Below are 18690 nucleotides of genomic sequence, written 5' to 3'. Positions count from 1 at the left end.
GCCGAATTGCTTATGCATTTTGAACGTTAAGAGTTACTGCCGAATTTTTGTTACAAAGGCTGCAGTAATTTACACTCCCGACACTGAATGAGTGCCCGTATGTTGACGCATCATCAGTGCTGGAGAAGATGACCTTCTAAATTTGTCTTACCCTCATCAGTTGTGTTGGTCATTAATCTGTCAGGAAAACAGAAACTACACAAGCTTCCTATAACAAAGAGATCCGGCTGGGTGCAGTGGCTCATCCCTGTAATCCCAGCACTTTGGGAGGCCAAGGCGGGCAAATCATTTGAGGCCAGGAGTTCGAGACCAGCCTGGCCAACCGAGCAAAACCTCCTCTCTACTAAAAATACAAAAACATAGCTGGTGTGGTGGTATGCACCTGTAATCCCAGCTACTCAGGAGGCTGAGGCACAAGAATCACTTGAACCCAGGAGGTGGAGGTTGCTGTGAGCCGAGATCACGCCACTGTACTCTAGCCTGAGCGACAGAGCGAGACTCTGTCTCAAAAAACAAAAAAAGAGACTTGAGTACAGGGAATTTGACAAAAAGATGCCACAGATCTAAAACTGTGCCAACCCCAAGGCTGGAGGAACCAAGGTAAGAGTTTGGGGTTCTCAGAACCTAAATGATTGAAGAAATAGAAAGTGGGGCTGAAATTCTGAGAAGGAACCATCACCTGGCTGAGGGAGGGGTGTCTCAGAGGTGCAACGACCACCTGACTGTGCTGGTGTCTCTGGAGTGAAGGAGGGTTTCTCAGAGGTGCAATGACCACCTGGCTGTGCTGGTGTTTCTGGAGTGGTGGAGGATCTCTCAGAGGTGGAATGAGAGTCAGGCAATAATCCCAAACAAAAACATGAAATTTGTGTGGTTTTCATTTTGGTTTTGCTTTGTATTTTAGTAGAGACAGGTTTTCAGCATGTTGGCCAGGCTGGTCTTGAACTCCTGACCTCGTGATCTGCCCACCTCAGCCTCCCAAAGTGCTGGGAATATAGGCGTAAGCCACTGCGCCCACCCGATCTTTTGGTTATTAATCCCTTATCACATAGATAGTTTGCAGCTAATTTCTCCCCTTCTGTGGGTTTTCCCTTCACTTTTTCCCTTATTGTTCAAAGCCAAGCTCAAGTCCTACCCCTTTGCGAAAACTTCCTTGACCACTCTATTACAGAGTGTTCGCTTTTTCTATCCTTTGGGTTCCTATCACATTACTATCCCATTCCTCTGGTATCAATCATCTATTATGGCCTATCTTTTCTTGTACTATTCCCTTTTTTGTGGTTGCAATAATAGTACGGTGAGATAAAGGGCTCTTGCCTGGAGAGGCTTGGCAAGACTGTGTATGGTAGAATGGCTTTGATGAAACCCCCACCATCCAGGTTCTGATTCTTAGCTGACAAGACACTGTGTTGTCAGTATCCCAAAAGCCAACCAATGTCTGACAATTAATCAGCAGATATTTATTGACTGCCTCTGCCATGTCAGGTGCCATGCTAGGCGTAAGTCCACGTTAGCCACCCGTCTCCAACTTCATCTCTCTCACCAGAGCTTAACCTCAACTAAATGGGAATTCTCACCATTCTCTTATCACACCAGGCTCTTCTTACCGGCGGGTCTCTTTGCCTAAAAAGCCCACTCACCCCCCACCCCGCCCTCCGCCCTTTCCCCTTTCTCCCTCTGGAAAGCTCCTTCCATGTCTTTCAAACCCCAGTGCAGCTTTCACCACCTTTGGGAAATCTTTGCAGATGCCCTACAATCACCCAGTCTCTCTGAGCAATCTCTGTATCCCATTCATATATATACATATATATATATATGTATATATATGTATATATATGTATATATATATTTGTTGTTGTTGTTGTTGTTGTTGAGATGGAGTCTCACTCTGTCACCCAGGCTGGAGTGCACTGGTGCAATTGCAGTTCACTGCAACCTCTGCCTCCTGGTTTCAAGCAATTCTCCTGCCTCAGCCTCCTGAGTAGTTGGGACTACAGGCGCCCACCACCACACCCAGCTAATTTTTGTATTTTTAGTAGAGACGGGATTTCGCCACGTTGGTGAGGCTGGTCTTGAACTCCTGATCTCAGGTGATCCGCCTGCCTCGGCCTCTCAAAGTGCTGGGATTACAGGCATGAGCTACCATGCCTGGCCTCCCATTCATATTTCTAACATTGATTCTTATCACATTATATGCTGATGCTTTTTTTTTTCTTTTTCTTTTTTTTTTTTTAGAAAGGTCTCACTTTGTCGCCCAGGCTGGAGTACAGTGGTATGATCATGGCTCACTGCAGCCTTGACGTCCTGGGCTCAGGGGATTCTTCCGCCTCAGCCTCCCGAGTAGCTGGGACTACAGGTGTATGCTACCACACCTGGCTAATTTTTTGTATTTTTAGTAGAGATGGGGTTTCGTTGTGTTGCTCAGGCTGGTTTTGAACTCCTGGACTCAAGCCATCTGCCTGCCTAGGCCTCCCAAAGGGCTGGGATTACAGGCGTGAGCCACCGTGCCTGGCCTCTGATGCACTTCTTTTTTTTGTGGTCTTCAACCTTTTTTGTGGTCCTTGACCTTTTTGGCACCATGGACCAGTTTCATGGAAAGCAATTTTTCCACAGACGGTGGTGGTGGAGATGGTTTCAGGATGATTCAAGCATATTACATTTATTGTGTACTTTACTTCTATTATTACATTGTAATATATAATGAGATAATTACACAACTCACTATAAGGTAGAATCTGTGGGGGTCCTGAGCTTGTTTTCCCGCAACTAGATGGTCCCATCTGAGGGTGATGGGAGACAGTGACAGATCATCAGGCATCAGATTCTCATAAGGAGCACCCAACCTAGATCCCTCACATGCACAGTTCATAATAGGGTTTGTGCCCCTATAAGAATCTGATGTTCCCGATGATCTGACAGGAGGCAGATGGTGATGCAAGTGATAAGGAGAGGATGTAAATACAGAGGAAGCTTCACTTAGGGACCACTGCTCTAGCTGTTGTTTTTTTTTTTTTTTTTTTGAGACAGAGTTTCACTCTTGTTGCCCAGGCTGGAGTGCAATGGTGCGATCTTGGCTCTCTGCAATCTCCACCTCCCGGGTTCAAGCGATTCTCCTGACTCAACCTCCCAAGTAGCTGGGATTACAGGCATGTGCCACCATGCCCGGCTAATTTTGTATTTTTAGTAGAAACAGGGTTTCTCCATGTTGGTCAGGCTACTCTCGAACTCCCGACCTCAGGTGATCTGCCTGCCTTGGCCTCCCAAAGTGCTGGGATTACAGGTGTGAGCCACCACGCCTGGCCAGAATGTCACTAATTTTTATTGCAAGGGTAAATGGCTTCTGAGATCCAAAATTTTACCAGGCAGCGTGACTGGCTCCTCAGAGTGAAGGCTTTACTTTTAACTCTACTAAGTTAGAATTTGTGATAATTAAGACAGGAGCTGCTTAAAAGCAGCTAAAGCTCAGCATGGCTCCATCTATGGGGAAAATTTTGCCAAAAAATTATGAAAACAATATTGTAGCATATGCATTTAATTGATTTAACAGAGCAAGTTCAAAAAATAAAGTTACCATTTCCTATTATTATAGAATTTTGGCAAGCTGAAAACACCATCTGAAGAGTCCCCTTTCTCTACAAAAAAAAAAAAACAAAAAAACTCCAAACAAAAAATTTAAAAACCATTTCCGTAACATTTTGATATATTCCCTCCATCTTTTCAAAAGGCCATTTTGCACATATTTATGATCATGTATAGTATTTTAGATTGTGCTTTTACTATTATAAATATTTCCCAAGTAGATTTTTTTAAATTTAATTTTTTTTTTCAGACAGGGTCTCACTGTCCCCCAGGCTGGAGTGCAGCGGTGCAATCATAGCTCACTGCAGCCTTGACCTGGGCTCAAGCCATCCTCAGCCTCCAGAGTAGCTGGTCGCCATAGGCATGTGCCACCATGCCTAACTTTTTGATTTTTTATAGAGACGGGGTCTCACCACCACACCTGCCTAGTTTTTAATTTTTTGTAGAACTGGGGTCTTGCTATGTTGCCCAGGCTTGTCTTGGAACTCCTGGGCTCAAGCAGTCCTTCTGCCATGGCCTGGGATGCCCACTCCCTATCCTTCTTCCCCGCCTGGCCAACTTCTGTTTATCTCTCAAGATCCAGCTCCTCTAGGAAGCCTCCCCTCTCCTCCCCTCCCTGGGCTCCTGCCACTATGGTCTAGCATGCTCTGTGCTCACCCCATCCAACACTTCCCACAGGGAGATGTAATGACCTGTCTCACCTCTACAGGGAAGGAAATGGAATGCAAGACTCAGACAGAGCCCCCAGGATTCTCTACATTTAAGGTGGATGCAGAGCTGGGCGGACCAAGCACTGGAAGAGGAATGCCCTGGTAGTGGGTGTCTTCCCAGCACACTGCACACAGTGACTCAGGGCTTGCTGAATTTCTTATTAAGCTGTATATCTCCTTTCTTTTTTTTTTTTTTTGAAATGGAGTCTTTCTTACTCTGCCACCCAGGCTGGAGTGCAATGGTGCAATCTCAGCTCACTGCAACCTCTGCCTCCTGGATTCAAGTGATTCTACTGCTTCAGCCTCCCAAGTAGCTGGGACTACAGGTGCACACCACCACGCCCTATTAATTTTTGTATTTTTAATAGAGATGAGGTTTCACTGTGTTGGCCAGGCTGGTCTCAAACTCCTGACCTCAAGTGATCCACTGGCCTCAGCCTCTCAAAGTGCTGGGATTACAGGTGTGAGCCACTGTGCCTGGCCCATATCTCCTTTCTTAAGAATAATAATAATAAAAAAACCCAGCATTTACACTGAATAGAGGGAAGACTACACCATTGTTCTAGATGGTTCAAAATTTGGCTTATCTATAGTAACCAGGTCATTTTATTCATTTACTTGTTTCTATTATATATTCATGAATACTTCAATTTTCATATGTATTTCATATATATACCATTCAAAATAAACAATATACAACAGGTTATTGTTAACAATTATAAACATTTATTAAGCACCAAGAATATACTGTGGTGGTTGCTATATGAAAACATAATTACCGATATAGTATCCCTGCCATTGAGCTTACAATCTAAAATGAAATACAAGGCTATCAGCCTACCTAAAAACTTCCTTAACTTAGAAATGGCTACTTTGGCAAATGAGTGAGGCAAAATGACCTATTATTCAGGTGCAGTGCTAATAAGGCTTTGAATATGATCCAAAGAATGTTTTACTTGTACCCGTTTTTCCTGATTATGTTACACTTGCTAAGAAAAACAGTACTTAGAATTTTGGCATGAACAATGAATTATTTCAAATTGTCTTGTAGGACTTTAAACAAAGAGATGCTTACTGGCCTAAGTTTTCCAGCAGCCAGGGAAAGCCCTATTAAAAATATTATGAACTAGACCAAGTTTCTCTTTTAATCCACTTACACTTTTTTTTTTTTTTTTTTTTTTTTTGAGACAGAGTCTTGCTCTGTCGCCCAGGCTGGAGTGCAGTGGCGCGATCTCGGCTCACTGCAAGCTCCGCCTCCTGGGTTCAAGCCATTCTCCTGCCTCAGCCTCCCGAGGAGCTGGGACTACAGGCGACCGCCACCATGCCTGGCTAATGTTTTTTTTTGTATTTTTAGTAGAGACGGGGTTTCACCGTGTTAGCCAGCATAGTCTTGATCTCCTGACCTCGTGATCCGCCCCCCTCGGCCTCCCAAAGTGCTGGGATTACAGGTGTGAGCCACCGTGCCTGTCCACTAATTCATATTTTAAAAGAGGACTGAGCAAAGACAGCAATGGAACCTCTGGCTGCAGGAGATGCCTGGGTGTGCCTGATATGTAAACAAACGCAAGCAGTCGAGTTCAGGCCATGCATCTTCAAAGTGATGAAGAATATATGTAAATGCTTGTTTTCTCCTCCATATTTCTCGTGTAGAGGTGTATGAGAATTTAGCATCAAGACTCTATACTGCAAACCCTGTCCTATGTTGCCTATATTCATAGTATAATATTTAATAAATACTCCCAAGGTTGTCATTGCTGGTCACATATTAGCTGACAAAGGCACACTGAAGGGACTTTGATTCTTACTGTCAAATGCAAAGATTGTTTTAAACTACTGAACACATACAATCTTAAACTATGTGATGATTATTTTCAATCATTTATGATAATTTTAATTCTAAAAGATTACTAAAAAAAATTGGTTGTAGGGTATCTGAAAACAAAAATAGAATGTACTCCATAAAGTACATGCACAGAATTTTTAAAAATGCAGGCATACAAATATTTAATGGCAGAGTGGTAATAACCTGAGACTTTTTAAAAATGGCAAAACAATATTTCAGCAATTTTTGGGAAAAAAAATATTTTCCCTAAGAAGTCTCTCTTGGCAACTTTCTTTTTAAGTAACAAAGCAGCAGCAACATTTTTAAATGTTCATAAAGCTCGCTTTCCATTAATAAATTTACTAAGGAAGAGTGGTCCTGAAACTTCAGGATAAAACTTTTGATAAAAATAGAATCACTAATTTTGACCTAAAACAGACACTAAAACACCCTCCTTCCAATTTAAGAGTGTCATTTATACCTCCTACTTATAGTAAATAAATCAAATTAATTATAAGATTTGAAATGGAAAATCTGAAACACATATCAACATCATTTTCTTCTAATAAGATAACAGAAATTAACTTCAATGGATTTCCCCAAAAAGAAGAGAATAGAGTTTCTAAAAACTTAATTACAGCTGTGGTAAATGAATCTGGGTTTACCAATCTCAGATCTCAATGCACTTAGTTTTAGTTGGTATTCTGTGAGATGGCTAGAATTCCTGATTTAAGTATGTAGTATGTATTTTTTTAAGGCAAGGCAAGTTTGAGTATGTATAAAGCATAGATATTAGCATGGTTATAAAGGCAATATGACCGACATACACATTCAGTTTTCTGAAGCAATATATTCCAAGCTACATACAATTTAATTTCATGTCCTATTCTAAGACTACATGCTTAACATTAAGCTTAGAAACATAATTGCTGTAATACATTAAAAATACTTCATTTTCCAATATTGTAAAGTATATTTCCAAATACCTGGTATAAATTTTTTTTGCACAAAAATTTAAAGGACATCCTACTAGCTAGCTATTACTACTGCGTTCAGTAATCATTTGAAGGAAGAATTCACAAGGAGAGCAGGTTATAAAACTAAGCATAATAATTATTGCATTTAACTAAAAAAAATCAAGTAGTTCTGAATTACACTTGTTTTTTGTCTTAGTAACGTGCATATTCACTTTCTAGCTACTAGTTTGATAGATATACTAAGATTGTATAGATTTGTTTTTCTTGTTTTTGTTTCTCTTGGGTGGTTATTTTTCTTTTCTGTGTCCTTCCCCAACAGCAGTTGGAATTTTCTTTTGAACACAAAGTAAATTAATGTTTATACTGTTTTTTCACCTGAGTCATGTAAAAGGTGACTCCTTTCATTTTAAAAAGTTATATTTAATTTTTGGGGGCCTTAATTAAAATTTAACATTTAACCATGTGTTTTTTTTTTTTGTAAACAGTCTACATGTCAACAAATGGATAAGGGTTAACAAAGGCAAATACTGACTTCATTTGTGTTTTAAACATGATTATATGAATTTTTCTTTTTTAATTAAAAAATGACATAAAACCATTCATATAGGTCCTCTTCTCTCTCGACTGCTTTGAGATATAGCTTTAAATATGGGTAGATCAAGACAAGTAATGTTGGTAATCTCTTATCTTGCATAGAAAAGAAAAAATAAAGGAACTTATTTCCTTCCTAAGGTCTCAGCTAGTTTCTTAAGTCTTTTCTTCAGCTCCAATGGAAATTTCTCATAGCACTTCTTACAGACTGGCTTCATGTCAAACTCCACAAACTTATTCCTAAAGATAATAATTATAAAAAAAAAGAAGTTAGTGGAAACATATTCAACAAAGATATATAAATGATGTGAAGTAATTGTACTGAACTAAACGAAGGCAACTAGGTGATGATATTATATTCATGTTAGTAAAAAAACCACAATTCTAACCTCAATTCTTATTGTGATATATATATAAAAATTCAGTATCATTTGAAAAAAAGTCCTTATAAATTGGTTCTATACATCCATCTGTGTAACATAGACTGTAGATTACATTTTATTCAGTACTAAGTAAACAAGAAATCTAATGTAAATATAATTTACTTAAGTACAGTCAATCACTTTTTTTTGGAAACAGAGCCTCGACTGTCACCCAGGCTGGAGTGCAGTGGTGATCACAGCTCGCTGCAGCCTCTAACTCCTGGACTCAAGCCAGCCTCCCACCTCAGCCTCCTGAATAGCTGGGACACAGGTGCATACTACTACGCCTGGCTAACTTAAAAATTTTTTTTTGTAGAGACAGGGTCCTGCCGTATTGCCTAGGATGGTAATCACATTTTAGAATACCTTAAAGATAAATTTATCTAAAGCAAAGAATCATATTTTTATAATGTGAATGATTTCTTTATTGGAGGCAACATGATCTTACTTAGTACTTTAAATTAGGTAGCCATGAGGTTTAATTAATTTTAAATTATAAGGGGTTATTTTGGTTATCTGACAGAAAGGTTGGAAGAAAGTTTTTAATCACTCTTAACATAAATGTAACCAGATCACCTGTGGTTGCATTGTAAGCGGTAGCTATTTGAAGAACTCAACTATTCTTTTGAAAAGCTAGAGCAACACACATTATCAATTTATTTTTAAAATGGTCCTGGAGAAGACAACTTTTCAGACAGCCTCCTGATCATCTGTAATGCATTTCCAACAGGTAATTACAGGAGCTTATTACTGTTGAAATCCAGAGTGTTTAATTTTGAACTGAGTAAATATACAACTTGGTAACTTGTTCACTGTCTGTGAAATTATATTCAGGTAGCATTTGTGAAATAAATCTAGTGGTATATTGCTATCTATGACAAAAATTATAAAATCTGCTGATATTTTTACTGCATTTAAACATTATATTAAACTAGACTTTGCTTCAAGATCATTTTAAAGGACAATGTTAGTAACAAAGGAAATTCCTAAACACATATCTAAAATGACAAATCTTCTATTTTAAAACACTACACTGGGAATTACTTTACGGCTTTTCTCCCAAGGTCATCTTAGAGCAAAAGCTATTAAAACTGCCATTTTTTTGATAAAAGAAAAAATTTATTCCTGTTTTCAGACAGACTACCTTAGCAAGCTTTCCAGTTTTAATCTTTTTTATTTTATTTTTTTTTGAGACAGAGTCTCACTCTGTCGCCCAGGGTGGAATGCAGTGGCACGATCTCGGCTCACTGCAACCTCCGCCTCTCAGGTTCAAGCGATTCTCCTGTCTCAGCCTCACGAGTAGCTGGGATTACAGGCACCCGCCACCATGCCTGGCTAATTTTTTTGTATTTTTAGTAGAGACGGGGCTTCACCATGTTGTCCAGGCTGATCTCAAGTGATCCGCTGCCTTGGCATCTCAAAGTGCTGGGATCACAGGCGTGAGCCACCATGCCCGGCCTCATTGTTTTAATCTTACATTTACATTTAATTCCTCTTTATAGAAGGAAACATGTAAACTGAAACAAAATATTTTTAGAGCTCCAAACACAATGGTAACTATGAGGGAAAACTGGAACAATCATGCTGCTAATTCAAGAGAATTTCAAAGATTGAAATACTTCTCATAAAAATCAGGAATAAAAAAAGAGTTTGAAGACATTGAGGAAATGAATTCATAAACAGTAGCATATGGGTATTGTATGAATGCACATTCGAACATCACAGAAGAAGATGTCTTACGTAAATCAGATGGACTTTGCTTAGATATGAAACATGCTGAAAGATTTTTTTTTTTTTGAGACAGAGTCTCACTCTGTCGCCCAAGCTGGAGTGCAGTGGCAGTTATGGCTCACTGCAGCAGCCTTAGCCTCCTGAGTAGCTGGGACTATAGGTATGGGCCACCACGCCTGGCTAATTTGTTTGTTTTTTTTTTTTTGACGGATGGGGTCTAGGCATGTAGTCCAGGCTGGTCTCAAAATCCTGGGCTCAGGCAATCCTTCCACTCTGGCTTCCTAAGTGCTGGGATTACAGGCGTGAGCCACCATGCCTCGCCATGCTGAAATAATTTAATACATAACTTAGAATATATGCATTTTTAAAAATATCAAACAACACTTATAATTTATCAATTAAATGATCGTGGCAAGGAAACCAAAAACCAGGATTTTAAAAGCTACAGTTAATCAGACAAAAATCCTTTAAAATGTTTTCCAGGGTCTATTAAGAGATTAGAATTCTTCCCTTTAAATCCAATAAAAAAAAATGAGAGAAATGTATACTATATGGTGTTTAAAAAATGAGGTGAGTGAGTCTACAGAGTAAGTGAAATACATGACCACAAAACTGTATTAAGTATGGAGTGTATTCATTTAATTTTTGTAATTTTAGCAGTTATGCAAAAGGGCCAATTCCACACAGGACAAATACTTGTATTTCAATCTCTGATGACTACAAATACACGCCCAAAAGTTGCAGAGGGGGAAGAAAGCAAAAGACAGAAACAGAACAAAAACATATTCCAAAGGACTAACCAAAGGAGAAAGCAGTGAAAATGATGACACAGGGATAGAAAAGTTTACAAACAGACTGGCTTTTTCTTTTTCTGCTTGTCCTTATCCTTTGCTTCTCTCTCCTGTTTGGCAAGTCGCCTCTTAAATTCTTTTGGCATTTTCTCATAACAGTGTTTGCAGACTGGCTTTAGGTCAATTTCAACAAACTTATCCCTTTGAGTAGGACAAAGAAGGAATAGAAGAAAGAACAGGGAACAATTAAAGGAAGAACCTTTACTTTCAGAAGGCCTGAACAGAAAGAGGAAATAAGAAATCAAATAACTCTCTTTTTCTAAATTCTAGGATTTTTTTAAGTGTCCCCCCAAAGTTTTCAGTCTTAGGATTCACACTGGACAAAACCGTACACTTACTTGAGTGTTAATTTAGTGTTGCAGGTAGAACAGGCAAAGCAGTTCACGCACCAGGCCTTATTAAGAGCAGAGACCACTGGAGAAAGAGGAAAGAGATCTGGTCACATGGAAATACATCAGTATGGGGAGCAGGGCAGCTTAGAATTTCAACTCTAAAACAGAACTACGACTGTGTCTGTGGCACTTGGTGGAGGTTCTCAAGAACCTTTTTTTTTAAAATGAGACAGGGTCTTGCTCTATAGCCCAGGCTGGAGTACAGTGGCACAATCTTGGCTCACTGTAGCCCCAACCTCCCAGGCTCAAGTGATCCTCCCACCTCAGCCTCCTGAGTAGCTGGGACTACAGGTGCATGCCACTATACCTGGCTAATTTTTTTTTTTTTTTTTTTGAGACGGAGTCTCGCTCTGTTGCCAGGCTGGAGTGCAGTGGCGCAATCATGGCTCACTGCAACCTCCGCCTCCTGGGTTCAAGCGATTCTCCTGCCTCATTTTCCTGAGTAGCTGGGACTACAGGCGCGTGCCACCATGCCCAGCTAATTTTTGTATTTAGTAGAGACGGGATTTCACCATGTTGGCCAAGATGGTCTTGATCTCTTGACCTTGTGATCCGCCCATCTTGGCCTCCCAAAGTGCTGGGATTACAAGCGTGAGCCACTGCGCCCGGCCTATACCTGGCTAATTTTTGTATTTTTTATAGAGACACGGTCTTGCCATGTTTCCCAGGCCGGTCTTGAACTCCTGGGCTCAAGCAATCTGCCTGCCTTGGTCTCCCAAAATGCTGAGATTATAGGCATGAGCCACCATGCCCAGCTAAGAACCTCTTTCTTGAGAGCTTCTTTTCTTTTGTTTTTCAGACAGGGTCTCGCTCTGTTGTCCAGGCTGTATTGCAGTGGTGCGATCACAGCTCGAACTCCTGGGCTCAAGAAATCTTCTCATCTCGTTCTCCTGTGTAGCTGGGACCATAGGTGTGTGCTACCACATCTGGCTAATTTTTAATTTTTATTTTGTAGAGATGGAGGTCTTGCTATGTTGCCCAGGCTGGTATCCAACTCCTGGCCTCAAGAAATTCTCCTGTCTCGGCCTCCTTAAGTGCTGGGATTACAGGTGTAAGCCACCACACCCGGCCCTCAACCTTTATGTATACAGTTGTTGCTCAATATGTGCAGGATACTATTTCTTGGGTGCTGTGAGGATACCAAAATCTCAGACGCTCAAGTTCCTGATATAAAATGCATATAACCTATGTACATTGTCTTGTATACATTTATTTATTTTTTTTGAGATGAAGTTTTGCTCTTGTCGCCCAGGCTGGAGTGCAATGGTGTGATCCTGGCTCACAGCAACCTCTGCCTCCCGGGTTCAAGTGATTCTCCTGCCTCAGCCTCCCGAGTAGCTGGGATTATAGGCATGCACCACCACACCCAGCTAATTTTTTGTATTTTTAGTAGAGATGGGGTTTCACCATGTTGGCCAGACTGGTCTTGAACTCTTGACCTCAGTTGATCTGCCTGCCTCGGCCTCTCAAAGTGTTGGGATTACAGGCGTGAGCCACTGTACCTGGTCCTGTCTCGTATACTTTAGATCATCTCTAGGTTAATTATAATGCCTAGTACAATGTAAATGATATGTAAATAGTCATTATACTGTACTATTTGTATTGTTATATTGTTATTTTTCTCTAAATATTTTTAATCCATAGTTGGTTGAATCCACGGATGTTTGGATCCAGCCCCTGGATACAGAGGGCTGACTTTAATCTTCCCCCATCCTTAAGTATCCTGTGAAGTTATAAATGATGTGTGCCATGTCTTACACCAGCAACTGTGCCCCCTTGGCCTGGGCACATGTGGCAACTGTCCATGCATCATGTTGTTTAGGTGAGCTTGCTGTTTCTGTCCCTACTACTGTTGGCCCAACTAGGAAATATGAACTAGGTAAATAATTTTCAAAAATCCAGACATTAACTTATTTGCCCCTGTAGGAGTCTTTTTTCCAGAGCTGATGATAACAAGACAGTTTCCTCTGCAGCTTCTTTCACCTGGCATCTATTTCACAGAGGAGGGAGGTAAGTTTTATTTTCAATGGCACTAAAGATTGTTTTCCTGGATTGTTTTCACAAACTGCACATGAACAGTTTCAAAAGTATTTCCTGAATTAGGTGATGTCTGCAGGCAGCCATGAATCATGCTGAAAACAGTATCGTTCAAAACTTTGCCAGGAAGTCTCTGGCAGAATTGTGTTAGCGAGTCTTAGCAAACACAGCTGCTTCCTTTCTGTTCCAATCAATCAGCCCAGCCTAATTATCACAGTACAAGGGTGGTAAGTCCTAGATATGCTTGCTGATAACTGCCAGCTTTTAGCATGTGCAGGTTAAAGTGCCTCTTCCTAACTACGATAGCAGATTAAACTCTTCCTAATAAACGTTGTTCTAGAGCTTCCTGAAACTGGACACAGAAACAGGTCTTAGGGTCCACCAGGGACAGTTCCCATGATTGCTGGCATACAACACTGCAGCAGTGGCCGAAAGTAGTGTCATAAATCAGTAACAAATCCAACTCTTTGATATTATCATCTTACTGCTACAGATTACTTGGAAAATACGCCAAAGATAGAGAAAAAGTAACTGATAACGATCACATTTCAAACCATAGCAATCACCAACCTGAATTTCCACATTACCCAAGTGTTTTTGTGTCAAAGTGGTACCAATCTAAAACTCACACAGATACCTACCATCACCTTCTATAACACGATTGCAGTGGAAGCAAACATCACCAAATAGCTAAAAATAAAAAAAGGTGGTCAAAGTTCAAGATGTGTTAGAATTTTTAGAACACTGAACATTTAAAAATAGCTGGCTATCTAAATTGAGGATTTATCACTACTAGAGAAAATCAGTAAAAGTTCTTTGACAAGTTTTTACTTCTTACAATGAAAGTAATTCACTCTCATCAATTAAAAGAAAAACTTTCCGGATGACAGTTTGAACACCCAAATAAGTGATGCAAAATATAGAAATCTGTGAGTCCATATGGATAAGAAGTAGATAAATGAATAAACCTATAGACGGGAGAGGAGGTGGGCTCTTGCTCAGGCAGAGCACTGAGGACCAGACTATGGGTGGAGGGCATGGGGCTGGAGAAGTATTGTTTGCAGCTGGCGCAGAGACAAGAATCATCAAGGGGTGCTGAATCTAGGGCGGGTTGATGAGGAACAGGACATTTCCATGGTCATAAAATGATTGCCCACAGATTGCTTCTTTCTTACAGAGGAGGGAAGGAAATTGTAATTCACAGTGATGTTATCAGCCAGCACCATGCCTGGGAGATCACCAGTGCAGGAGAGGTATAAAATGCTCCAGGGGCAAGGTTCTGAGAAGATGCCCTGCCACTGTATGGGGCCACAACCTGCTGTGTATAACCTCATCTAAGCGCAGAGAAGCACCAGGTGAACCCAAGTGGAAAGTAGTCTATTAAAAAGGGGTTAGGGGCCCTCTGCATCCCTCCAAAATGTCAATGTCATCAAAAATTTTAAAAGACTCTGGAAACGTTCCAGATTTAAGAAGGCTAAAGAAACATCACAGCCAGAGGCTGGGTCCAGTCTGGGAGTGGAAAAAATGCTGTGAGGATATTATTGACTCAAGCGACAAAACTGGAATAAATGGGTTAAAGTACGGTATCAATATTGATACCTACAATTATGTTAGAGAGTCCCATATTCTTGGGAAATATACACTGAAGTATTTAGGGGTAAAGGAGTATGATGAACTTATTGGCAAATGCTTTAGAAACAGCCATCGTACTTGTATATAATATTTACGTAAGTATGTGTTTTACACAGGAAGACTGAGCTTGGGAAATGATAAAGCAAACTGTGGACTTGAATGAAAGACATACAGGTATTCTTTGTATATTTCATAGTTAGCTTCTGAGTCTGAAATTATTTCCCAAATAAAAAGTTAAAAACAAATCTCTATTGAACAATGTACATCTTCCAAGGGATTTCCTTGTAGCTAAACTACTGATAAGCTTAGGTTCATAAAAGTCTATCTAGCATCCAGTGACTAAGGTCAATATCTGGTTATAGTGAGTTTCACAATACGCCAGGCCTTTCCTCTCATAATGGCGATGTCCAAGAAAGGGTTTCTCACACTTAGCACAAACAAAATGCTGAAAAAAAATTGCTATAGGTCATTTTTGAATTGCCCATATTTTATATCTAATAAAGTAAACACCAGAGTTAACCTATTTTCAGAGAAGATGAAGGAAAGTTTGAGACAGTCATTTCATTTGGCCATAGGTGGCCCCATAACATAATACTTCTGCAGTTGTAACTCAGGTGTCTGTCTTTGAAGGTTACTTTAAGACATAGCCTATTATAATAGCCCAAAAAGAGAATAGAGGTGAGCATCTCAGTAGCACCTATAAAGGAGGAGCTGCTGCTGGATACAGACCATGGCACTTCCTGCTTCAAGAAGGCTTTAGGAGCAAAAGTGCACATCCTGTATCATTACTGAGACATTCACAAAAGCAGTGTACATTCTATATTCTTAGCTGTCAGCAAAGTCAATTGTCTTTAAAATGTCCACGTTTAATCTTTAGAGTCTCCTAATCTTGCCAGGACACCTGAATCATGAAGATTTGAAAGTACTGGTTATCCCTGAATCATGGAGATTTGAAATGATTGGTTACCCCTTAATCATGGAGATTTGAAAGTATTGGTTACCCCTTAATTATGGAGATTTGAAAGGATTGTTTATCCTTTACCATTTAGAACTCACCTCCACATGCCACTGCTTGCCCATGGCGTTCACCACGCACCCTTCGATGGGTCGTCGGCAAGCGCCACAGATGGGGACCCCCATTTTATCATGGCATGGCAGGCAGTATAGCTCCCCTTTCAGCTCCCGTGCATCGGCAGTCAGCTCCTTCCTGTCCATGAGAAAGACACACAGCTTAATACTAAGAGAGAAAAGCGGCCAACCGATGGGGCTAGCACACTTTTTAGAAGGTTTTTAAAGATATTACTATGACAATCCCTGCAAATTTCTTTTTTCCCCTTTAGAGGTGATCAGAATAACCTGAATTAATAGGCCCGAACAGGTTTCAGACTCCTACCAAAACATCTGTATCTTAAAAGGATAAGATGCAAGACTAGGTCAGATACATACCACCACAGCAGTCATATTCATAATTTCCTTCTTATATTATCACATTACATTTTAGTCCATTTGTCTTCCTTTAAAAGCTACAGGGAATAATCACAGTGCTGAGGGTAGACTCAGTAATACTATCTGCTATGGTGTGACTGTGTCCCCAAAGTTCATGATCCCCAATTCTGAGGTGTTGAGAGGTAGGACCTCTAAGGGGTGATTACATCACGAAGGCTCTGCCCTCACAGATGGATTAATGCTGTTACTGAGGGGGTGGGTTCCTTATAAAAGGACGAGTTCAGCCTCCTTCCTTCTCTTCCTTCCCCCCTCCTCTTCCCCCACCATGTGATGCCCTCTGCTATGTAATGATGCAGAAGAAGGTCCTCACCAGATGCCAGCCCCTTGATCTTGGACTTCCCAGCCTCCAGAACCATGAGCCAAATAAACTTCTGTTGGTTACAAATTACCCAGTTTGTGGTATTCTGTTACAGGCCCATAAAATAGACTAAGACACGACCTTTCCAAGCAAACTGAGAAGTTGGGAGACTAGTTCCATTTACTAACAATTATTTAAATTGTCACAAGCTGTTGAAAAGAGTTATAGGTTAATAGGTTTATTTTCAAAAACAACAAAATGCCCAGAATTTTCCTTCTCCAAATACTCAAATTAAATATTATTTTCAGTCTCCTGCATCAATAAACATTTGGTCAGAGATGGTCCCAATTAGTCAAATGGACTTGTTTGAATTTCATCCCTTTTATGTAATTCTCTAGGAATGATCCTAATGAAAAGTGGGCAGAGGTGAATCCCCAAGAGGAAGGACAGGCAAGAAAACAAGAAAAGGCACAAACTGATAATTCAATCACAAAAGATGAGATGGCTGAACTTATACAACCAAACTGTTTTCTTTCTTTCTTTCTTTCTTTCTTTCTTTTTTTTTTTTTTTTTTTAGGTGAGTCTTGCTTTGCTGCCCAGGCTGGAGTGCAGTGGTGCCATCCACGCTCACTGCAAGCTCCGCCTCCCGGGTTCACGCCATTCTCCTGCTTCAGCCTCCCGAGTAACTGGGACTACAGGCACCCACCACCACGCCTGGCTAATTTTTTTATTTTTAGTAGACATGGGGTTTCACCATGTTAGCCAGGATGGTCTCGATCTCCTGACCTCATGATCCACCCGCCTCGGCCTCCCAAAGTGCTGGGATTACAGGCGTGTGCCACTGCACCTGGCCCAAACTGTTTTCTTAGCATTTGGCCTACTGTTTCTTCTCCATCCCTACTATAATTTAGCAAGTAAGTTCACATTAACTACAGTAAAGAATTTTTTTTAATTTTTTTTTGAGATGGAGTCTCGCTCTGTCTCCCAGGCTGGAGTGCAGTGGCGTGATCTCAGCTCACTGCAAGCTCTGCCTCCCGGGTTCCTGCCATTCTCCTGCCTCAGCCTCCCAAGTAGCTGGGACTACAGGCGCCCGCCACCGTGCCCGGCTAATTTTTTTTGTATTTTTTAGTAGAGACGGGGTTTCACCGTGTTAGTCAGGATGGTCTCGATCTCCTGACCTCGTGATTTGCCCGCCTCAGCCTCCCAAAGTGCTGGGATTACAGGCGTGAGCCACCGCGTCCGGCCAAGAATCTTTATCCACTAAATTTTTATACTAGGCAGCAAACTGAGAAAAATTCATAGCCTAACAATTTATCATAACTTATTGAAGACAAAAAATTAAACATATTTCTTTTAGATATAAACCAAGCCAAATTAAATAAATATAACATCTTTTAAGATAATACCTAATTATTACAACTGTAAAAGTTATGCATGTACAAAGATAAGACCTTTTTTTGTTTTTAGATCTTCGACTGGAAAAACATAGTGATGACAAATATTTCTGGGGCTACTGGGAATATTTTTAATATGGACTGATAGTTGATATTATAAGATTATTGCTAATTTTCTTAGGCATAATAAGGGTATTGTGGTTCTGGCCAGGTGCAGTGGCTCATGCCTATAGTCCCAGCACTTTGGGAGGCTGAGATGAGTAGATTGCTTGAGCCCAGGAGTTTGAGACCAGCCTGGGCAACACAGCAAGGCTCCATCCTACAAAAAATTTTAAAAAATTAGTCAGGAAGGGTGGTGTGTGCCTGTGGTCTCAGATACTCTGGAGGCTGAAGTGGGAGGACTGCTTGAGCCCAGGAGGGTGAGGCTGCAGTGAGCTATGATTGCCCACTGCACTTCAGCCTGGGCAATAGAGCGAGACCCTGTCTCAAGGAAAAAAAAAATTTTACAAAATGTATCATGGTTCCATAGGAAAATGCCCTTATTCTCAGGAGATGCATACTGGGAGTCATGAGAAATTTTAGAGGTATGTGTATACAGGCACACGTGCACACATACATAGGAGGGTGAAATGAGAATGTGGACTGTATACACACAAGCATGGCAAAATGTTAACTGGTGAAATGAAATTAAGGGTATACAGGTTTCATTATATCATTCTCTTGACTCTTCTATAGGTTTAAAATTTTCTAG

At 40.6% G+C, this 18690-nt stretch overlaps 1 protein-coding gene and 1 long non-coding RNA gene across 3 annotated transcripts in view; one reads left to right on the top strand and one right to left on the bottom strand.

Moving 5' to 3' along the window:
* Positions 1–6938: 6938 nt before the first annotated feature.
* LOC101146691 (LIM and senescent cell antigen-like-containing domain protein 1) overlaps positions 6939–18690 on the bottom strand; it is a 30054-nt gene continuing 18302 nt past the window's right edge. Inside the window, exons 6-10 of one of the 2 annotated variants that reach the window (XM_063695696.1) lie at positions 15798–15948; positions 15096–15186; positions 13751–13801; positions 11019–11094; positions 6939–7916 (exon numbers count right to left, since the gene is read on the bottom strand). In XM_063695696.1, the coding sequence (XP_063551766.1) occupies positions 7802–7916; positions 11019–11094; positions 13751–13801; positions 15096–15186; positions 15798–15948 (484 nt within the window). In that variant the 3' untranslated portion in view covers positions 6939–7801. Of the gene's footprint in view, positions 7917–10658; positions 10822–11018; positions 11095–13750; positions 13802–15095; positions 15187–15797; positions 15949–18690 lie in introns of those variants that run through there. The other variant, XM_063695695.1, reaches the window with a different exon arrangement.
* Positions 13066–14997, top strand: LOC129531692 (uncharacterized). Its single transcript, XR_008677022.2, has 3 exons — positions 13066–13336; positions 14287–14464; positions 14862–14997. It is a non-coding gene; the product is annotated as an uncharacterized lncRNA (long non-coding RNA).

Source organism: Gorilla gorilla, chromosome 12, assembly GCF_029281585.2.
Source record: "Gorilla gorilla gorilla isolate KB3781 chromosome 12, NHGRI_mGorGor1-v2.1_pri, whole genome shotgun sequence".
Classification (NCBI taxonomy): Eukaryota; Metazoa; Chordata; class Mammalia; order Primates; family Hominidae; genus Gorilla; species Gorilla gorilla.
This window is presented reverse-complemented; position numbering and strand designations above follow the sequence as displayed.